General features: G+C 35.5%; 2 protein-coding genes across 5 annotated transcripts; one reads left to right on the top strand and one right to left on the bottom strand.

The window, feature by feature from the left end:
- Window positions 1-5,716: 5,716 nt before the first annotated feature.
- On the top strand, window positions 5,717-13,631 carry LOC129306182 (aladin). 4 transcript variants are annotated; one of them, XR_008592169.1, is made up of 15 exons: window positions 5,717-5,875; window positions 5,993-6,048; window positions 6,174-6,350; window positions 6,455-6,569; window positions 6,670-6,769; window positions 6,872-7,051; window positions 7,272-7,330; window positions 8,669-8,756; window positions 8,860-8,935; window positions 10,154-10,253; window positions 10,731-10,782; window positions 11,171-11,308; window positions 11,474-11,561; window positions 11,810-12,901; window positions 13,052-13,631. XR_008592169.1 is itself a non-coding variant. In XM_054946620.1 (14 exons), exons 1-14 carry the CDS (start codon window positions 5,818-5,820, stop codon window positions 11,870-11,872), a joined length of 1,350 nt encoding a protein of 449 aa, XP_054802595.1. In that variant the 5' UTR covers window positions 5,717-5,817; the 3' UTR covers window positions 11,873-13,631. The 4 variants fall into 4 exon arrangements, 1 of the variants encoding a protein (XP_054802595.1); XR_008592167.1 differs by having other exon boundaries at window positions 13,087-13,631; XR_008592171.1 differs by having other exon boundaries at window positions 11,810-11,946; window positions 13,087-13,631.
- A 950-nt stretch (window positions 13,632-14,581) lies between these two features.
- On the bottom strand, window positions 14,582-18,177 carry LOC129306192 (E3 ubiquitin-protein ligase At1g12760-like). The gene is made up of 4 exons (XM_054946645.1): window positions 17,417-18,177; window positions 16,266-16,385; window positions 15,769-16,063; window positions 14,582-15,074 (listed from the first exon to the last, which is right to left on the bottom strand). Exons 1-4 carry the CDS (start codon window positions 17,875-17,877, stop codon window positions 14,913-14,915), a joined length of 1,038 nt encoding a protein of 345 aa, XP_054802620.1. The 5' UTR covers window positions 17,878-18,177; the 3' UTR covers window positions 14,582-14,912.
- Between the last annotated feature and the right edge of the window lie 5,310 nt (window positions 18,178-23,487).

Raw genomic sequence — 23,487 nt, forward strand, 5'->3', positions numbered from 1 at the left:
TGTTTTTATTTTATTATTCTGAGAACTGATATTCTGTAAAACATGTTTTGAGAACAAAAAAATAAAAAAACTTGTTTGAATAATTGTTCTAAAAAACTATATCTGAAAACAAAAAAATATAAAAACTTGTTTAATAAATTTCTCAAAATATGTTTTGAGAATAAAAAACAAAAAAAAACTTGTTTGATAACTTGTTTTATATAATTAATATTAACATAATTTTTATATTTATTTAATATTATATTATAACTATGAATTAATTAGTAATAAAATTTGAATAGAATCAACAAAAAAAACATTAAATATATAAAAGTCTAACAACAAAATCAAGTCTTAAAGTAACATTGTTTTAAGCAAGGTCTCCAAAATATTGATATAAGAAACACAAGGCTACACTTAACTAGGAGGAGTGGTAAAATCATGCCACATTTGAGATGCAATATGATCACGATGTGTTGCCATCTCTATTGCACTTTCTTCAGATAATCTTGACAAGTTTTCTAGATTATAGTTTGTACCTTCTCTACTTATGTTTTCATTCATTCCTTCCATTGATAAATTTTCCATTAGTTCAGAATCCATATTCTCCCATTGATTGAATAACATATCACGACGACTCCATTTACGTATGTAATTGTGAATAGCACAACATGCCACCACAATAAGGCGTTGTCTTGAAGGCTTGTATTGTGGCATTAACTTGAGAATGGGAAATCGAGCCTTCAAGACTCCAAAAGAACGCTCAATCGTCATTCTTAATGAAGAATGTCTAAAATTAAAAGCTCTCTTTGACTTGTAGCTTGGCGGCCTTTACCTCTATATTCTTCTGCATGGTATCTTTCTCTTCTGTATGGTGGAAGAAACCCACCACTGCAAGGATATCCACAATCTACAAGATAATATTTACCTATATGTGGCAAAAATAAAATTTTTGAAGTTTATAATTGAGCAAATAACATATAAAAAATATTTTATGTTAAAACATACCTCTAGGGGGCCATGGAAAATTTGCTTCAGGATTGGTAATTGCATCCATTAAAACCTTAGCATCATGAGCACTACCTTCCCAACCCGAATAAACATAAGTGAACATTATGTTAAAGTCACATATACACATAACATTTTGTGTAACAATTGTCTTTTGTCCTCTATATGATGCTTGCTTTTCAAAAGGTACCCAAGCACTTACATATGTACCATCAATTGTACCTACACAATTCTATATGGAAAATATTTATAAATATATATAGTTATGATAAAAAAAATAATGAACAAAGAAAAGTAATTATTAAGACTTACCCTAAACCAAGGAAAATACATTGAGTTATTTGTAACATGGTTTGGCAACTCTACATTCTCTTGTTTTATGAGCTCTTTCCCCAATTGACATACTGCTCTTAACACTCCCTTGAAATATTTTGATATAGTTTGGGTAGAATGTTGAAAACAATCTGCAACTACCCTTTGTCTAAGATTATGGCCTATAATATACAAAAACATTGCCACATTTTCTTCCAAATTTAAACATCTCGAATCATCTAAGTAATTTTTATTCCTCAACTCATTGCATAATGTAAGAAAACATGTTTTTTCCATTCGTAGCAATTCATAGCAAGTAGTTCCAGATCCATTAATGAGCTCATTAACAAATGCTTGACTTGTTGGTGCAGATGTACGGATTAGGACCTCATTGAGAAACATACTTTCATACTCACATAACATTTCAATTGACATTAATTCTTCTATCTCATGGTCTTCTTCGCTTGACCCTGATGAAGATATAGATCCATCAACTGATGAGTTATCATCTACGTCCATTCTGATTAAAATCAGTGAACTGTAGAATACAAACCATGAAAAAAAGAGAAATGAATAAAAAGTGCACAAACAAACATAGACTAGTAACATCACATTGAATTAACATTAAAAAGACCAACAAAATAGTTCAAGAAATTAACATGAAAAGCACCAAAAAGCACGTTCATGAAACAAGAGATTCACCACCTAACATAAAAACTACCAACTCACATACATCACTTTAAATTATACAGCCATGCCTTCTTTCTCTCTAAACACACTGTCATAAATAATTCTCTATAAATGCCTTAAGTAAATTTTTCCATTGCTTTGGCATGGATATCATCAGGGACATCATCAATGGCATCAAGGGCAGTAATACAATTGACAACTGAATATTCAGATAATGAAACTCCAGTACTACTACTTTCAACACTCCTTGCTCTCCACCTCTCAGCCTTAGCAATTTCAGCTTCAGCCTTTGCTTTAGATGCTTCAGCCCATGCTTGAATTGCATCTCCCATTTGACTAGACCTATATTCTTTCCTTTTCTTGCTATTAGAGACTTCAACAACATGTTTTTCACTACGAGTTACACGCTCTATTGTTTCTGGGCCAACATCGTCATCCCTACTAAGGTCTATATGAACTCCAGTATTTATATATTCATTTTCAAGATTGTTTTCATCATCAGAATTAGGTGGATCTTGTGTAGATGAATGATGGAGTACACCCGTGGCGGTGCTTCTATTAAAAATTACACCTAATAGGTTGTAATGTTCTAGTCCTTGGGTGCAGCCTCAGGATGTACCTACATACATATACTCATGTGAATTAATAACATATATAAATATTATATAGACTAAATAAAATTCATATGATTACATACCATAATATAGTTCTTCCAAACTTCCTCATCAGCAATAACAGTGTTGCTTTCAGCATCCCAACTAAATCCAGTGTGTTATAGCAGTTGAGAAAATTCTCTATGCTTTGTACGCAACCTATTAAACTTTTGCTTGACTTGTTTCAAACTATAAGACCGTCCACATTTAGCATTCAAGTTCTCTAGCATACTTTTCCAAACTTTGGGAGAATACATACCGTTATTCATATTACCTTTGGTAACTTCTTCAACCATGATATCAATGAAGCATTTAATAATATGCTTAGGCCAAATTGTATTTTCAACATGCTCACTAGTTGCCATCTATTAATATATATAATATGTTAGCAAAAAAATATCAAGTTCAGTACAAATAAAATGAATAAGAAAAGCAATTTTGTTAAGGTTAGATTCTAAAGTTCAAATACCCTTTGTAAAGAAAATTAAAAGTAAAAGAAATCAATGAATATGTGCTAAAGTTCAAATTCCCTGTGCTAGAGAAAATTAAAACTAACCCAAATCAATGATTCTATGTTAAAGTTCAAATGCCTCATGCTAAACTAAAAAATAACTAAAAGGGCACAGATTTTCATCAATTTATTAATAAACAAAGTTGTTCTTATTCATTAATAAAGAAGGAAAAGAGTCGGTCCCTACAAGTGCAGTAGTTGAAACATTCTATTCATTCGTAAACAAGGCAAAAAGACAAAAGAAAGAAATAGAATCGGTCAAATACAACTCAGGTGTAGTGCAGCCACAAAAGAGTAGAAACAAACAACCTAGAGCATGAAGTGGAGGAAAGGCAACCAGAACTCAAAAGTGCAAAACAAATATAAAATAAAAAAAATGAGTAAAGCGTCAGAACAAAACAACTTTATTGAACAAAAAGGCATAAAGAAACAGAGCAAAACGAAGAAAGAAAGAAGAAAGGACACACCTGAGTCACGAGCATGAAGTCGATGAGCTGGGTTCTCTCAGACGAAGAAGATGAAGCAAGCTGTGACTACACCTGAACTTCGATGGTCAGAACTCCGAAGCATGAAGCAGATGAAGAAGCTGTCTAAAGAATGATGAGAAATAGAGGCATTTAGGGTTGAGAAAAATTTGGATTATTTACAAGCTTGCCATTAATGAAAACAGGTAGTTCTCCGCCTCACCTTTGTTTTGTAAAACAATAACTTCAAAACATTCAAAAGTTGTTTTTGCTTTTCTATTTCTGAGAATAGAATTGTGGTTTTTTGTTTTCAGGAACACTTCCCTAAAAACACTTTATCAAACAAGTTTTTTTTATTTTTTTTACTCTAGAAAATAAAAAACAGTTCTGAAAACAAGATACCAAACAGGCCCTTAAATTTCTGACCTATAACCTATTTACATGAAAAAGAAGGCATGCGAATTGGAGATCGAGGTGGACAGTAAATTATTCATTCAACATTATAAAGAAGCCACAGAAAGAGGAACCATGCTTATACATTTAGTCAATAAGTGGGGAAACCACCCAAAAAAAAACTCTCGGAGCTAATTTGGCTCAGGTTGAGGACCCCAAAAGCAAGCTACAGTGAAACTCCAACTTCATCACAATACTTTGAAGAAGCATTTGTTCATTCGACCACATAGAGAGCATAATGTCACGAATGATATCTTCATGACCGTGTAAAGACCAAGATAATGAACGATCCGCTGGTTAGCCTCGCACAATATAGGTAAAGGGGGCGACATTGGTATTGGGTGCGTCTGCCTTAGTGTGTGGACTAAGTGCACAACTAGTCGGGGGCTAGTGCCACCTCCCTGATGAGCCAATGACAGGGCGAAATCAGTAGGATTCATATGTGGTGAGGCTTGTCCTGAGAATTATGAGGTCCTCCAGGACGCCGCACGGGCGCCGTGTGCTGCGCCAGACTCTAAGCCCATGACAGAGTGATATCAAAGCAGAACGTACTTTACTACCGTGTGCCTTTGGAGTCCTACGTTGGGACTAGTTGATCTCGGCACCGCTCCAGTAGGCCTGCGAGGTGTAGGTGGGTCCAAAAATAGGGACTCGGGCGGGAAGATTGGCCGTGGTCGACTCCACTCCTGTTGGCTCACGGGTGCGAGTGGGTCCGAAGAGTGTAGGACTCGGGTGGCCATTCAGCAGTAAGCTGATGTGTTTGTGGTAGTACTGTACGTGTGATCTTTGGGTAGAGTCTTTCCCCCTAGCACGAGGGCATGCTAGATTGAATATGGGAGAATGTCACGAATGATATCTTCGTGACCGTGTAAAGACCAAGATAATGAATGATCCGCTGGTTAGCCTCGCACAATATGGGTAAAGGGGGCGACATTGGCATTGGGTGCGTTCTGCTTTAGTCTTTGGGCTAAGTGCACAACTGGTCGGGGGCTAGAGCCGCCTCCTTGATGAGCCCATAGTAGGGCGAAACCAGTAGGATTCGTATGTGATAAGGCTTGTCTTGAGGATTATGGGGTCCTCCAGGACGCCGCACGAGCGTCGTGTGCTGCGCCAGACTCTAAGCCCGTGACAATAAGTAAGAATCAAGAAGCTACACTACATTTTCACCCATTTCATCAATAACAACATAGCAAACATGGGAGTAACCAAGAAGAAACGCAGCAAAATCTAATTCATTCTATCAGTACATCACCAAAAAAGTAATAAATTGTAAGGGCTAGAAGAATCAGAGAATAGAAGATGTATTTAATCATTACCTCTCTTTTATCCCATTCTCTTACTCCCTATTCAACCCCTTTATCTCTCCGTCTCTCTTCCTTCCCCCATCATTCGACTCTGTGATCTTGAGCGGCTGGGTCAGTTTTCTGGTCAGAACAGCTATGAGCCCTTCGTTCTCTTGCTCTCTTCACTCTGTTTCTTTGTTCACCTTCTGGTTTGAGTGCTCAACTCACTTCTTTTTTCCTCAAAATTAGGTGATTTCAAACGGATATTCAAATGGCCCCTCAGGGCAAGCCACCGCATGTGAGTTGCACGTGAGTTGCGGCTAGTGCTGGAAAGCGTGAGAAAATAAAACAATGGAAAGAGCGGGAAAGAAATAAAACCCCAAGATGCTAGTCGATGGAGCGAAACGCTGATTTGAGCTAAAACCCTACACTCACTCACGATCCCTTCCAAATCCCGATCTGACATGCCTTCCTTCCCTCCTCCTGGTTCTGTCACCATCTGCGAAGTCAATCGCGACCTAAGTATCACTATCTTTCTAAATCTATATTCTATCCGCCGTCTCCTCATTCCGAGTTCTGCTGGCCGTTGATTTTTTTTTTTTCATTTCTAATTATCAGCTTATTTCTTTCATTCTGCAGTTACTGCCGACACGCTCTCGGACGATCGAGCAAAGGACACCTACGGGAAACTTCTAGTAAACTTGGCTTATTTGGAACATCTTAATTGAATTAATGTGTCTTGCTGTGTTGTGTGATTGAATTTGATAGGGGGACTTACTTGGATTTTCTTCTCTCATTTCCGGTTTTTTTTTTATTATAGGGATTGGTGTTTAGCCCTGTGCCATTTCAGCCAGAACAGCTCGTATCACCAACTACTGATTACGATGCGGAACAAGATGGAAGAACTGCTGGGGATGGGGTCCAAAGGAAAGGTCTATTGGCTGTCTTGCTAGGGCTAGTCAATGAGTCCCTTGGGCGCCTTTTTCGCCCTAATGATGTATGGCGTCCTCTCATTTATTTATTTATTTATTTTTTGAAGTTCAGATGCGTTGCATTTTTTAAGTTACATGTACGCTATATTGTTGTATAAATGATTTGCAGGTGCATCTGCTACCAGAGGTTGATATTCAAGGAGTAAGCTGGCACCAGAATAAGCATATAATTGCGTTTATCTCTGGGCCAAATCAAGTTATGCTTCGTGACTATGAAGACTCAGGTAGCTTACCTATTTAAGCTATCTGGCGTTTCATGTGTGTTTTAATAATTTCACTTTTTGGCTTCTTGGGTGATTGCCGGCTGTTTGACATAATGAACAGAAGGGAAGGATCCAATCATTCTGACCAATGAGTACCAGAGAGATGTTAGAGTACTCGAGTGGAGGCCTAATGGTGGCCGGATGCTCTCTTTGGGTTGCAAGTGAGAACTTGCCGTTCATGCGTGGTTTTTACTCAAAAGTTGTTCGTAGCCCACCAGGGTATTGTGAATTTTTTATACTATATCAGTGAATCTATTTTTCAGGGGCGGAATATTCATATGGGCTGCTTCTTATCCGGGGAATGCAGCATCTGTTAGATCTGGGGCAGCTTCCTTTGTAGGAAGTTTATCAAGAGGCACTGGAATTCGGTATATCCTGGCAGATTTTCTTTGCAGCGAGGACAATGAACATATTAGTGCTCTTACATGGAGCCCAGATGGGAGATATCCTAAGAAATATACTGCTCGCTTTATTTGTTTTGCTTTATGTTTTCCATATGAGAATTCATATATGGGTCTCTTTTGGTTGTTTTTTCCTTTGCCCTGGAAGCACATGGAAAGTATCTTCTTTTTTGGCGGTTTTAAGAACACTGACTTGGGGCATATACTTTGGTTTTCAGTGAAACTTTAATTTCTATTCGTACTTTTCTTGACTTGTTTTCACATACTTAGCTTCTGCTTCATATGAGAGCTCCTCTTTCACTGTGTGGGATGTTTCTCAAGGTATGGTCAAGATCACTGGTTAATTTTGTATAATGTGACATTACCATTCCCTTGTTCTTGACGATCAACTATAGCTCACTGGATAGGTTTAGAACTTGCTCTATGCAACTTGACTCTGTTACTCTAGTCAGCATTTTGAGGCCAAGACTCATCGGCTGTGGCCTATGGAGACATAAAGATACAGCATAGCTCAACTACTTTCACCATAGCCCTATTGATACGTTTTCTATATTTTTGTGAGAACTGAGATGTTTACCTCATTTAATGAATGTCACAGGAAATGACAATAATAAAACTGAGCCCATAGTCAAGAGTAAAACTTGGGTTTCATTGATCAAATTCAAAACGTTTCCTCGGAACAAAGTTTTGGATTCTGTATATACATGTCGAATGCAGTCTATTCATACATGTGATACATTAATAGTGGGTTGCTCATAATTATGTGAATGGTTTGGAAACACCCTATCCCTTGTACGCATACACTGAAGATCTTTTAGGTAATTTACCTTTAAAGAATTTAGATTTTATCCAAATAATATTATTTTGAAATTTTACTGCTGCCTTGAAAATTAAGAAAGCATATGGAGCTTAGGGTTTAATTTAGGAATGCTAAACATGAGGTGTAGAAGATGAAACACCAGTATTCTGGTTTGCGTCACCTAATTTCTAATTTTAGTTCATCATTAAATAAAGATGAAATGTCACCAGGATTCTGGTATGCGTTACCTAATTTCTAATTTCGGTTCATCAGTAAATATTATCACTTTTATAGCTTATACGGTTAAGTTTTTTTTTTTTTTTTTGAAAAAGAAAAACTACAGCAACTATGGCAAGCAAGAAAAGAGTTAGTTGTGAAGAAACAGGTAGAATGTTGGGGGAATAATATAAAGATTATACTGATAGTTTATAATGACACTTGAGACGAGGAAATAAAATTGGGAATGATACTGGGTCCATTGGCATTTTTAGCAATTCAATTTCTCACCGTCAGAACTTTATTGTCAACTTGGAACTTTACATAGAAAATAAGGAAATTTATTATGTGCACACACTTGTGCCGCACCTCACAAATGTTTGTGAATGTTTCCCTGCTTAGGGTAATTTTATTTGGAATGCTTTAACAAAATGAAAATATTTGGAATTGTAATTAAATAAACTTGTCAAATATCTGTTGCCTTATTTTATGTTAGGATTATGAGTTGATTGTTACTCATCTGAGTACTGGAAGTTTGAGGAGTGGCAGCATGAATTTGGATTGTCTTTATGAATTTATTATTGCAATCAACATGTATTAAATTCCTCCCATCTCTTGATTATTTTTTGGCATATCATCTGTAGGTGTGGGGACACCCATTCGGCGGGGATTAGGGGGCATATCAATGCTGAAGTGGTCACCAACTGGAGATTACTTCTTTGCCTCAAAATTGTATGCCATATGCTATACAAGTCTCGTTTTCATTTGAACATTGAAAAATTAACTAATCATAGATTATTTTGATTCATATCTTGATGGTTATGTTCTTTAACAGTGATGGAACATTTTATCTTTGGGAGACAAACACTTGGGCATCTGAACAATGGTCGTCAACCAGTGGGTTTGTAAAGGTATGTAATATCAAAATTCATGTTTTGGTGCCTTATAATGACTTAAAGCCATAAAATTTAGTTCTTGATCATTAAATTAAGAAGTTGGTATGTTCATCAATGTCATGCCAAATTACATTATCTTAACGATCATATGCAATACTGAGATTCTTCAGTTTCTACTTGGCAAATATGAGATCACTTAGACATGTAACAGTTTTTCTCTAAAAATTATGTATCAAACTAGTATTGTTGATGCTGTTTAGTATTGCAGCCCGGATATAGGACTTAATCTGAGGCTTTAGATTTTCAAGTGGATAGTGGGTCTTACAAGAATATATCTATTTCTTGGGGAGGGGGCAATATGAAGATTTGCTTAGCATGGACAACCCACATAAAAGATTTTGGACTTGAAATTGACTTTCTATCATACAAACTTATATTGTTCAAGTTTAATGTGTGTCATATTGGAGGAATCAAAGTCCACACTCCAGATCCGTTCTAAATTTTACCCTGCTATTCTAATATCCTCTAAAGAAGAGTAAGAGTTGTTGATTCCCCGTAGTACATACTAATCTGTCAGAATGCATATTTGATGCTTAACGTTATGAGTATTTTGTCTATTTTATGCACTTTTGGGGATCATTTATTCATTAGATTGGATTGCTATACTGTACCAAGAAAAAGGCAATAATATTTTCCTTCAATAGCCTTTATTTTATTTGATTCAAGTTCCTGGCTTTTCCCCCTCAGAATTTTAGACCCAATATTACATGCATTATTTGGGGAAGAAAACATGGGAATCCGCAACAGACAATCTTTCTTCATTTCCTCCTAAAATGATTGGAGTAGAATTAATAATATAATTCTCCTTGAAAAGTTTGTCGAATAGTATCATAGCCATATAGAAGTTTCTTTGCAAGTTGGAAATGGACATTAACATAATGTCTGAAGCTTCACAAGTCTAAATAATAGAAATTATAGGATAAATTTCTGAGAAATTTAAGAGAGGAAAGTTTAAAATTTTCTTTTAAATGATAAGACTCGTAAGCTTGATGAGTCTTCATAGTTAAATTGTATTGGAATATCCAGATGGTAGTTACTTTTTTCCTTGCATGTTATCCTTTCGGCATGAAGTCATCTAACAATACAGGAACCACTATAACTTCTTTTTTCCTGATGGCCATCACATAACTGTATTATCTTCAATTGTACCTGCTGTCGATGATGTGCTATCAGGGTGCAATGTGGGATCCTGATGGACGTATGATACTGCTTGCTTTTTCTGAATCTTCAACCTTGGGATCTGTTCACTTTGCATCAAAACCTCCCTCGTTAGGTATATGGCCTTTTGTTTGGAATTTTTATTTTTATTTTTTTTTTGTTGAGTTTCTTCATGTAATGCTTATTTGGTCTGTTATGGACAGTAAAGATGGAAGTATTGGACACTAAATAGTAAATCGATTAAATTAGTTGATAGTTGATTAAATATTTTCTCAATTTTGCTCAGATGATATATTATGACTCATGATATTTTAAGAAAAATGTATGCACGGACAAGAATGAAACGCCCAAAAAAAAAAAAAAATCCTTGTCGAGGAATCTGCTATTGTATATCAATTGATTATTTTGACTAGGGATGGTATTGGTTGAATCTGATTAAGATGAAATATCGTTTTCCTGTAGTGATAGTTGAGTTTGTGGTATCAAAATAACGTCTTTTCTGTCATGTTCTGCCTATTGCTTCTAAGCTTGGAAAGGTTTTCTTTAAAATTAGAGCGTTACACTGATAATTGCTTGTTGATTATTCTTCCAGATGCACATCTGTTGCCTGTCGATTTGCCAGAGGCGATGTCACTAACTGGCAGGTAGAGAGAAATTTACAGTTGATATATTTATAATAGTTATGGTTCTTGCCCACGTTCTTGAAAAAAACTCTTCATAAAGATAGAATGAGATGTATGTATCAGAACAAGGAATATCTTTTTATCTATATTATTGTCGTGCTTTATTTTCTCAATTTCTTTTCTCTTCTTCTTCTTCTTCTTCTTTTATTTTCGGGAAACCCCCCTCAAAAAAAAAAAAAAACGGTTGTATACTTCCAAAGTGTTTCCAGCAACTGGCATAATTCTGCTTTTAACCTTTGTTTTAATTTGGGAGGGGATAAAATCCTCTATCAGTTGGTTCTGCCTGGTACGATTCTCATTGATAGAAATGGGATCACTATTTATTCTCTTGTTATTTCTTTTTATTCAGTCTTGGCATTGAAAAGGTAGCATGGGATCATTCAGGTGAGCGATTGGCTGTTTCCTTTAAAGATGGAGATGAGGTTTATAAAGGCCTGATTGCTATATATGACACAAGAAGGACTCCTCTGATATCTACATCACTAATGTGAGTTAATGTTTGAAAATAGTTGACCTGTTAATCTCGCTATATTTTTCCTATGTAAATTTTAATGCCAAATTATTTGGAAGCAATATTGTTTATTGATGACATGTCAAGGTAGTGTCATTTGCCCGGGACTGATCTACACTGTCTTGCAATTACATGTTACAGTGGATTTATCAGAGGGCCTGGGAACAATCCAAAGCCAATTGCATTTTCGTTCCATGGAAAATTTAAACAAGGGCCATTGCTTTCTGTGGTAAGTTTGAATTTAGTTAACTGCTCTGGCAAAAATAATAATAATAACAATAACAACCAAGTTTAACTAATTTCTGTTTCCCTTTGTTTATGAGGAAATTTAAATTTCATATTCATTGTTATATTAAAAAAAAATGTTACGCTTTTATCTATAGATTTCAGTTTTCAGGATAGGATATGCTCTCCCATTTAAAACACCTTCAAATTGCAAGACCTGAGACCTTTTGTTATTTTTGTTGTTTGTGGCAGTGTTGGAGCAGTGGATTTTGTTGCTCATACCCCTTGTTATTTCGTTCCCATACGCTTCCATAGGAATCCGGTTTGATGTTTGATATTCAGTTGGTTGGTGTTTCGGGTTAACCTTTGAGGAAAAGCATTATATGCATGTAAGTATTTAACTTGATGGTTTCTTTGACAAATGATATTATTGTATGTGACATTTTGAACTGTTCACGTGATTTAATCATACATAATATTTAATGGCACGTTTGCATGAGGCTATTCTACGACGTGAACACAAAATCTTGGCTTTGTAGTTGATAATCCTAGATGGGATGTGTCCAATAATAGATGTAGAGAAAATGTTTTTCAACTGTAATGGGAAAATGATTTTAAACCCGGTAAATCCATTTTATTTTCAGTGGCCAAGTTTTTCTCCCAAATGTAGTTGTCAATCACTGAAACAGAACAGATCTTCAACTATATAAAATCTCTTTTTATTGTATGCCAAAAAAAAAATCTTTTTATTAGGTATAGGTATACAAGATGAACAAACTGATGTAATCAATTACCAGGAAAAGGGGTAATTTGATCTACATTGAGTAGATTCTTTAACTAGATGGTCCCAACAAAGGAAATCTACGCTGTGTACGCTTTAACCTGTTTATGTAGGATAACTCTAATGAATATGCAGGATACCTCTTCTAATGAATATCCACTTGAACTAACTTTAATGTACTCGCAATTTGATTTATAAAAAATTTAGTTTATTGTAAATATTAAGTTTTAGAATAAGTAATGAATGTATTTGAGTTATAGTAATACGAATAAAATTAGCAAGATCTTTTTTTTTTTTGATAAAAAAATTGTTTTCCGGGAAAATAAAAAACGAGTAACGAGTAACGACTAGAGAGAGACACGGGTGACGGAACCTTATCCTTAAGCCTTCTCTCAGCCTCTCCTGCCATCTACCGTCCATTGCGGAACTCTGAGCCATCATTTTAAACTTAAAAAAAAATTAAAAAAAAAAATGGCTCCGCTCTGTTTCATTTCTTTCACCCTTGCCTCTTCCCTTCGCTTTTCTTGTTCGACAACAGCCACGGCTATCCCCCACTGCCACTGGTAAGAACCTTTGTAGTCTTGCACTCTCTACAATCTCTTCAAATCGTTGAGGCATCTTATCCTAAACTTATCCTTCCATTTCCTGATTCTGATTTCATTTATTTATCGATGCGTTTCTGTTGATATATCTTGTTTATTAATTATATATAGACCTATTTTCTTGGGAAAACTTGTATCGATATCAGTTTCCAGATTGCACGTTAGACCCATTGATGTGCCTTCCAAGTATTTTAGTGGAGTTGGAATTTCACCACCATTCCCTTTCAAGAGAACAGCTGCATCAGTTGTGAGAGCGGCTTCTGTTGGTGCTGATGGAGCAACTTAAGCAAATGACGGTGAATTGCCTCCACAAGGTGCCGGAGAGGTTGTGCCAGTTGACAAGCTTCCTTTGGAATCGAAGCTGCAAGAGAGGAAGTAGCAGAGATTGAGTATGAAAATGGCCAAGATTAGGCTTCGGAGGAAAAGACTTTGTCAGGAAGCGCAAATTGAGGAAAAAAGGAAGATGGCTACCTTCTAAAATGAAGAAGTTGAAGAATATTTGATCGTGAGCACAAGTTATCTTCCAAGGTTTAATCCTTTTGATTTGCTCTTAGCCAATCCACAATGTATTTCTATGTCATGAAGTTTCAATGGAATGCATGAACCTATACACGGCGTTTGGTTGGTTGAGCTTGGAATTCTTGTTGCCTTCATCTTCATGGATTAATTGATTCGTGTTATTTGATTTTCAGTCAGTTAATAACCCCTTATTGCACTGTGAATTCGCATCCTATATCTGTAGCCACAACGATGTTTCATGCTCGCCGCAGGTTTTATGACAATTACAACATTTATTCTCCATTTTGTGTAGTGAAAGGTAAAATTTATTCAAATAATAGAAAGAACAAGATACGAGGTTGCAAATAAGACAATTAGACAGCTAACCACTAGTGCTAAGAATCCTCAGCAACCCTTGGCTTTAACCAGATGATCAACCAAGGTGCGTACAACTATTACAACATTTTGAGTGAAGAGTCTTCTGTTTCAAAAGTCAACGTCCAAGTCTGGTCTGCGCCTGTGGGTTTGATATTTCGCAGAAGCCTATCTTGAAAGGCCATGGAGAGGAACCCGTGGAGTTTATTATTGGGAACAATGAACGGCCAGCGGGAGTAAGCGAAAGGACAGGGTCTCAGGATGCGATTGGTGCCTTCAGGATCATGTCACTCGTTGGCTTCTGTTTATAACTTATTTCTATTAATTTCATCAATATTAATATAAAAAATAAAAAAATAAAAATACATAAAATTTTAAATATACTCTTATATAATAAATTTAAAAAATAATGATGTTAATTATTTTTCTCTTGTGAAGTTTGATTTTAAAAATATTTTTTAAATATTATTTAAAAAACTATATCATAACTTATAAATAATATCAAACAAACTTTTTAAAAAAGACCTTATCAATGAAACTGGAGGGAGCAATTCACAAGTAACTTCAGCATCGATTCTCGTTGTGATGAGCTTGTTGCAGTGGAGCAAAGTAAAACATTTCAATGTATAAAAATATTATATTCCTTTTTACCCAAAAAAAAAATCCATTTGAATTGGGAAAGTTTTGTTTTTCCCCTTTGTTTGCCCAAATTTTGCTTATCGGAACCTGAAAACATTCAAAATTCTCTTGGGTGGACATGTGGCAAAATAAGCAATAAGAAATCATTTCTGTACGAATCATTGATTTGATTCTATGATCCTCGAAATCCACCCTTTACAATATATACATTCCTGATTCCTCTTCATGAAAAAAGGTTCAGAAGGCAATAACAACATTCTACTCGAAAGAAGTTGTGCTTCATCCGAAGGAAGGGGTGGGGAAATTCTTTTTTTTTTCTTTTCTTTTCTTTCTTTTTTTTTTTTTTGGCCTCTACACATTTTATTTACCAACCGACGTCAGCAGACTAGCAAATGCCTATCTGGATTCTTCATTGTCAACTTCTTTATAGATGATATAGCGACTGTGTCACGAGGAATGGTCAAACCAATGTGTCACTCTTGAGAATATTAAATTTGCAGAGGGGGCAGGTTGCTTTTGTCCGAAGCCATCTGCTGATGCAACCACAATGAAAATGGTGTGTGCAGGGAAGGCGATAAAGTTCTGCCCCTTCTATGTATGGAGAAAGGCAGATGCAGCATTCCTGCAATGCAAGTAAGCAGAAGCAACTTAACCCTATAAAGATGAATATTACACTTTTACAGCCATGACAAGCAGCGTCTATAGGGTGGAAAATCATGGAAAATGCCCTTTCAGATTCTAACCTTGTAGCCTTGAATTTTATTTCACCACGTGAATATTTTAACAAACATGGATATTATGAACATATAATTGAATGGCTCAATTTCTATGGTAAGGGATCAATAGAATAAGAGCCAAAAGCCTTAAATTGGTTTAATCACTCAGGGACATGGATTTGCAATGTAATTCAAGTACACATCCTATGATGGCATCAGTTCAGTTCCATGACAGGTTTACTAGGATGAAACAAAGTCCACAACTGGTAATTGATAATCAACCATTCAACCTGTGGGTTTAACACATGCACTGTTGATATGGGTTTCTTCAACCTTTAGCACAAACCTAAAATGAAAGTTTATAAGTTCAAGATTTTGGGAAGCGAAAAATCTAAGAACAGAGGAAAAGTTAATTTAAACTGCAGAGTTAATGCCAATAGATGGAAAAGTTGCGAATGACACAGGATGGACTATTTCATAATCTTAAAAGCTCTAAAATAGGTTAAATCTCAAACAAAATGCCCAAAAAAAAAAGGACTAATTACAGCTTAACGAAATCAGAGTCACTGAGTGCAAGATGTGATAAGATATAATACTCACAGAATCATCTGGGTTGACATATAATTCGCTGACAAGGTTACTATTGCTTGCATCTATTCTTGCTTTAGAAACTTGCTTCTTACTGTCATCAACCATCAACAATGAATTTGGCTGACTAAACTTATACTTAGGAAGAGACCTGATATCCTCTTCTGATGCACCTTCTCTGATTCTCATAGCATAAGCTAATGCTACTATCGGGATGAAGAAGAAGAGAGCAAAGAAAACTACACATACCATCCCAATGCAAAATATAATAAAAAATACATCAAAGGCTAGAAAGACCACTGTTAACCTGCAAGAATGGGATAAATACATCACTAAGTTCTCCATGTACTCATAAAGACGAACCAATACTTTCACTATATTCATGCTTTTTATTTTAAATTTTGGTGACAAATAAAGTTCCAATTACATCCTACACAGTTTACAAATTACACTATGTCAGGTTCAAATTATGGCCTGACTTCGCCTGGTTCCAGATCAAAGGTTCTTACCAGTAGATACGAGGACAATCTTGCAAAAGCTGCTGGCCACCCACCACAATCCAATAAAACCCAAGGACCCACCAAATAGATGATACCAATGTGTTCATAGACTCTAACTTCTTCACATTGCTGAAAACAAGTACAGTGAAATGAATGTTTAACTCCATGTCAATTTATATGCTTAAGAGCAAAAGCAAACATACAAGACACCAGAAAATCATCATTCACCTCACAATTTGGTTTTCAAAATAACTTGGACGCTGATCATTCAATTCTAAACATAAAATAAGAGGGTGTAAAGGAAATATTGCATCTGCTAAAGGAAAAAATGCCAGTAAACAGGGTCCAAGTTTAACTGATCCAAACAACATAATTGCAATCAACTGATGGCACCTTGGATTCAAAGAAACTTGGTGTCTACGCGGCAGTACAACTCAAAAACCCCGAGGGCCAAAGAAATATTGAGAGCCCCGCAAGTGAAAATTCACTATTTTTTCCACTAGCAGATCAATGATATCAAGAGAAGATAACATCTCCAATTCTCCATCATTTTTCCAACATTCATATAAATCTTTAGCAGAAAACAAAAGGTACATGGAATCACTTTAAGAGAATCTACTTCCACACTACAGCAGGTAAACATTGATAAACAGTACATGAAGTTGTCAAAATGATAACAGACTATAGAAAAAGCGATCGTCCACTACCTACAACTATAAGCTGAAGTTGATAAGATGATGAGAGCCTTTTGAGAGAGTTATGTTCCAAGGAAAAGACACGGTTTACGGTTTACAAATCCCGAGACTTAAAAGTTAGGCCCGAACTGTACGAAGCCCAAACAAGTACTGATAAAAAAGCTCATTTTTTTCAGGTATCTAACAGTTTTATCAGAACAAAACCAGTGGCCGATAGACCAGGAAGAGAAACAAGCCACGGCAAGCAACAAAAACGCCCGAAACCCTCAAAGGAGAAGCGGAAAACGGAAAAGGATGAATTCTACAAGTTTTTTGGTTGGTAATAACTGCAAAATCTGATCATATCGAACCAGAATAATGCTTCGACGGCCACTCGGATCGGCTTCTTTTATTCAGTTTATTAATTGATCATCTACTGATATAACCTATTGTTTGTGCCAGAAAATCTGAGAAGAAACTGAATACCTGTTCCAACTCTGGCAAAGCGAAAGCCCAGGCTCAGCTCGGTAAAAATCTCGAGTCCTCCGCCGATACTCAAAACACACAAAACCCATATGCAGAATACACTCAAAAGCATACCCACAGAGCCAAAGCCTCAGAGGGGTGGATGGACGCTCGCTAAGCGTGGAAAGAAGCACACCAGCAGTGACCAGTACAAAGGCCAGGTTCCATACAAGGTCCAGAACCAAAATGGGTCTCGAATAGGCGCAACTGCTGTCCTCAAGGGGCCGGTCCTCGTCATCCCCCGACAGGTTCTCCGTACAGTCGCCGAGGAAAATTCGGTGGTGCTCGGCCGCGATCAGACGGGTGGTGTAGCGAGTCAGAGGGAGGGTGAAAGTGGCGCGTAAGGTGGACGCGCGGAGCATGGGATTAGCCCCGCGACTGCGGCGAAGATCTTCACTCGGCAAAAGCGGCTCTTGTTCCATCGAAATTGAGACGAAGACAAGGATGCCGTACACGAATGTGGGCGAGAAAGGGGAAAATTAGGGGGAATTATAAAGAGAAAATAAATAGGGCAGAGGAAGCTGGTGAAGGTTGGTTTAGGTCCTTTCGGGGGAGAAGGAAGAAAAACGAGTGGGAGCGTAGTGGTGGAGGCACTACTGGCACCAAGCTCGGAGGGGTGTGAAACGACGTCACATCGTGATGCCGATGGATTTTGTATTTAAACTGATTACAATCATCGGTTCACAGGAAAGTGATCACCATCTCTGCTCCTTCTCGCTCACTGTATTTGACAATAATTTATTATCATTCATCCTTCTTCTTTTTTGGCCTAAATTATCATCCTTCTTCTTCAATACTCCTGTTTACGTATCTGGTATGTGTCTGTACGATTCAGGCAAAATACAAGACAAAACTTCATGTATTCTTTTTTTCCCCATCCTCATGTACTCGAAAATTAAAATAAAAAAAAACGAGTAATCAATATTTCATCAAAGTTGATAAAATCATTCATGGACAAGTGAAAGTTGATTTTTTATTATTCTAATTTTTATGTAGCATACACGTGTATAATTACAGATATATTAATATATTTATGATCAATAATTCGATCGCAGCTGGATTATGATCGGAACAATGATACAAGCATATAATTTTTCTGTCAATTATTATCAAGCCATCGTGCCGGTATTATTATCGTTGTTGGTGTTGTTCAATATTGATATTGAGAATTTGGAGCGGCAGTAGCAGCATCACTTATCTAGGGTTTGCTTGTTTTCTATTTTTAAAAGCTGTTTTTTATTTTAAAAAATTTAAAAATGTAAAAATTTATTTGAATTAGTATTTTTCATTTAATTATTTTTAATTTTTTTTTCATTTTTTACTTTTAAAAACAAAAAAATAAAAAATTTAAATTTTTTCAATTTTTTTATTTTTAAAATATGTTACATTTGATTATTAAAAATTATAGTTACATTAATTAATTTTTATTATTACTTATTATCTATAACTATCATGATCACTCCATTTTTAATTTTAAAATTATTTTTAAATTTCATAACTAAGCGGATCCTCTTTTTATTTTTACTTTAAAAACAATTGTAAAAATTATATTATAAAACAGTTTTTAAAAACAAAAAATGAAAACAAAAATCAAACATACTCTTAGTCTTCTTTTTTCTAAATATTGACCCTGTAATGTGGTAGGATTAAATTAATGTTTTTAATTTTAAGTGGCGATTTCTGAGGCACCGTCATTGCAAGTAAGAACACAATACTATTTTTTCTTGGCCCGAATCTGGAATATAACAATACCGTACTCGACCATTCCCAATTACAAAGCCTTTGCGCATCACTTCGTTCTTTCTGTTATCATTTTAGCCTGACTTGCTGTCATTTTCGCAGCTGAATTCATCTCTCTCTGGCTAAACAAAGATTTTTTTTTTTTTTAACCACTTTACTCAGTGGCCGCTCTGTTCCTACTCCAACTAAGTCTTAATTGTAGATGCCATCCCATGAACTTGTTTTGGGGCTTTTTTAAAAAAAGAAAAAAGAAAACGGCAAGTTAAACTAGTCTAAAATAGCCCTCATGTTCTGAGCATCAATTTTCAGGCCATGTTGCTAACTTTCTATTACAGAATGTAATCTTTTATAATAACATAGGGCACGGACAAGAAAGATCATATGCAAGGACTGTGAGTCGAGAATGATCACTGTGCCTGTTTGAATTTCAATTAAGCATAACAGATTATAAAAATAATTGATTAAATAGTAGATTTTAATTATAATTGATTATGTTAGAACGTAATCTGTTTGTATGCTATTTTTTTAAAATTAATTTTAACAAAATTGAAGATATTTGAATAATTTTTTAGAATCAATTTTAGTTATATAAATTATCATAAAGAACATTACTTTTAAAAATTAAATTATTGATAAATTTATATCTAATAGTATTAAAGTTGTTACATTTTATTTAAGAAGTAAAATATATTATTTAAACTACATATATAATTAATTAAAAATTTAAATTATATTAATATTAACATTTAAATTTATGTAAATAAATAACTAAATATATCTTACTTAAAATAAATTCAATAAAAGACAAGAAAATTAAATTCTTAAATAAAATAGTAATTTTGCAATAACTAATGAAAATGATAATATACAAGTTGGTCCTTAATAATATCACGAATACGAGTCATAGCTGGTGAAGAAGATGTCACGGATGAATATTCATCAACATCATGGTCTTCTTGATCCTCATGGTCTTCCTGATCTTTCCTCTCATGACGCATAAAACCAGCATCAGAGTTAAGAGTGTCTTCTAATGAAATTATGTATCGCCATTGATGCAACAATAATTTGAACTTGTATGTCGTCATCATAGCTAGGCATGTTTCGTAGAATTACAAACCTATTCTTCCAAACTCCAAATGTTCTTTATGTTGTGCACCGAAAACTTGAATGAAAATAATTAAAGACCTCATTATTATTTGCAAATCCAGTCGATCTTTTAAAATTAGGAAGATGGTAGTGTTCCCGTCTATATAGATCAAGATATCCATTTGGTGTTGGATATCCAGCATCCACCAAATAATATTTACCTTGTAAAAAAATATTACTATTAATGCCTGTAAGTTAAAAAATCTAACACAATAAATTAAACAAACAAATATACCTGAAGGCGGATGTGGAAAGTTCATGGATCGAGTTGTCAGGGTATGTTGAAAAATACGAGCATTATGTGCAGTACCCTCCCATCCAATCAAGACAAAAGTAAAGCACATGTCCCAATCACACACAGCCATTACATTTTGCATAGGGATTCCTTTTCTTCCAATATATTTTGATTTTTCACTAGCAGGGACTACACATGGAATATGTGTGCCATCAATTGCTCCAATGGTATTTTTAAAGAATGGCCAATATCGCTTATTATTTTCTATTTTGTTTGATACATGATGAAAGGACCTGTCTTGTGGTTTGATATATTCCATTGCAAGTTTCGAGCAAGCCATTAAAACTTCATAAAAATGTCTGTGAATAGTCTCTCCTGAATGTTGAAATCTTTTTTGTGCCATCCTATTTCCCAACCTATGTCCAATTGTATTTAAAAAAATTGCAATCATCTCCTGTACTCTCATTCGCCTAGTATCGTTCAATCCATGTTATGTCAATTCACTGCATAATTGATGAAACACATGGGTTCCATTCTAAACATTTCATAGCAACAAATTGGGTGTCCCTCTAAAATTTCACCCACAAATGACCTGTATATTCACTATTTCTTCATGGCTCTTTGCACAAATATTTTGTTGCATACAACCCAATAAGAGCACTAGCTTTTTGTGCTCTCTTTAGCCTTTTTTAGGATGACTCTTCCATATGTCCTGCTACTTGTAGCCAAACTCATAAATAATACGTGCACTTAATTTCAATTATAGATATATCTAAATAAGTCATCTGTAGAAATACCAGTAACTTTTCCACAACATTGTAATACTTGACTATCATATATAAAAAGTACATAAGTAGTTCAGGAGGTTACATAAGTCAAATTCAATAATATAATACAAACATGTTAGACTACTCTTTAAGTAAGATCACATGCTCATAACAAGTTTTAAAACTCTAATAATCAATCATTTTTGTAACATTCATATCTCAACTGTAACAGCCCTTTGGGTCACCCCGCCTCTCTGAGGTCTTTTTTTAGCGCTGGACACTTTCCCCCCAAACTCCACAACAAGGGCGACCCCACCCTTTTCGGTGAGCATCAGGAGACAAAGGCTTCCCCGTAGTAGTGTGCAAGATTATTCCCCTTGCGGAGAGCCTCCCCAGGTTCGATCCACCAACCTCTCCTACATAACAAAGTTGAGGCTGAACCTGATACCATTGAGTAAAGGGGTGGGGTCGCCCTTGTTGTGGGGTCTGGGGGGAAAGTGTCCAGCACTGGGAAAAGACCTCGGGGAGGCGGGGTGACCCAGAGGGCTGTTACATCAACTACTCCAAAACACTTTCTTCGTCATCCTTTATTGTCAAAAACATCACCCTAACCTCTCGAGACATGAAGAGTGACATGCATCGTGAAACCTAATGTTCGTCAATTGCAACTTCTCCCCATTGTTTGACTATAGACATAACTTCAGGAATTGATGTTTCCTTGGCCTGTTGAGATTCTTCCTTTGTTGTCTGAGCTATCATACTTATTGCATCTGCTATTTGACTTGTACTAGGTAACTTATTCTTCTTTCTATTGTTATTACTTTCACCCCTCTTCCTCTTAGCATTGCCTCCAGTTAAGGTTCTTTGAGAAGCATTTAGAACTATTTTATTAAATTCACCGCTTACTCCAGTAGTTCTTAAGATCTCATCACTAACTCCTAAACCTTCCTCCAAATCAATACACTCATTTGCCATATCTGGCCGATACACCTCTTCATCCTCGCCTTCATTCCTATTGTATGTAAATGTTAGGCAAAACTTCACTTGAAGGTGCCCATGTTCTAGGTCCATTGGCGATAGTACATTAGAACAACTTGGTTAATTTATTGATAAATGGTAATCCTTTATGTCTGAATTTCTCATATAATAAATTTTCCTGTACATAAATTACCAATAATATTACAGAATACACAAATAAATAAAATAAATATAAAGCCTCATACAATAACATCATACTAATATTTTATTCTCTCACAAATCATCTGAAGCATCCACAGTATTGTTTGCATAATCCTAACCCAATCCTGTCTCACTTGAAACCAACTTATCCTACAGTACCCACTCTTTTCTCATGTTATCCCACTTATTCTTGAATTGTTGTCTGTCATATTTCTATCCAATCCTCTCATTAAATGTAGAAATTATGCTAAGCCATCTTGCTTTGGTAAAACTACCACCATTTCTTTGTGATTTTCGAGCTTGGTCCAAACAAATGTCAATAAATATTCTAATTTTTTTCGATCCCATGAAGCTTTTGATTTATTGTTACTCATTATATTATATAAAAAATTAACATGTTAGTTATAGGAATTGCAATTAAAATATTACATAATAAAAACTTGGCAATTTTTAAAAGAGCTAAATTCAACAAAGACTCACACAGCAAAAAATTCAACTAAATGATCCCTATATCTGCAAAACATACTGTTTGAGAATAAAGCTCCAGTAATCAGTGATCACACAAACCAAAACCAGAAAAGAGTTTGACTAGGCATAAAATTAACTTTCAACAACTTTTACACAATTTGCAAATGTACAAGATTTTGACTAAAATCAGGTTTCAATAGTTAAAAAATCAACTTTTAACAGTTCTCCCATATTCAGCACAAAGTTTGACAGGCACAAAACCAACACAGAAACAGCATGAGAACAAATCCACCCGTGCATAGATCAAAGTGAAGAGGAAAATAGAGTCTAACCAAGATCGAAACATTGCACCTGACCAAGATCGTCTAAAAAAAGGTCAGAGAAGATCATTTACCTCGGAGTTGGACCGAGTAAAGAAGACCGTGAGCAAATTAGTGACAAACGGAGGACCATGAGTAGATCGGGGCAACAGAGTATAGATAAAGCTGATTGCCTTC

This window comes from Prosopis cineraria, unplaced genomic scaffold, assembly GCF_029017545.1.
Source record: "Prosopis cineraria cultivar Desert tree isolate PC_DT_omini unplaced genomic scaffold, ASM2901754v1 PC1, whole genome shotgun sequence".
Classification (NCBI taxonomy): Eukaryota; Viridiplantae; Streptophyta; class Magnoliopsida; order Fabales; family Fabaceae; genus Prosopis; species Prosopis cineraria.

What these genes read in the sequence shown, in the direction of transcription:
- LOC129306182 (XM_054946620.1), top strand. Translation starts at nt 5,818, where the DNA reads ATGCCTTCCTTCCCTCCTCCTGGTTCTGTCACCATCTGCGAAGTCAAT. An exon ending in TGTGTGGGATGTTTCTCAAG is followed by an intron (nt 7,331 to 8,668) that starts GTATGGTCAAGA and finishes TATCATCTGTAG; the next exon opens with GTGTGGGGACACCCATTCGG. An exon ending in TACTTCTTTGCCTCAAAATT is followed by an intron (nt 8,757 to 8,859) that starts GTATGCCATATG and finishes GTTCTTTAACAG; the next exon opens with TGATGGAACATTTTATCTTT.
- LOC129306192 (XM_054946645.1), bottom strand. Translation starts at nt 17,877, where the DNA reads ATGGAACAAGAGCCGCTTTTGCCGAGTGAAGATCTTCGCCGCAGTCGC. An exon ending in GATTGTCCTCGTATCTACTG is followed by an intron (nt 16,064 to 16,265) that starts GTAAGAACCTTT and finishes CCATTCTTGCAG; the next exon opens with GTTAACAGTGGTCTTTCTAG. An exon ending in ATGTCAACCCAGATGATTCT is followed by an intron (nt 15,075 to 15,768) that starts GTGAGTATTATA and finishes CTTGCATTGCAG; the next exon opens with GAATGCTGCATCTGCCTTTC.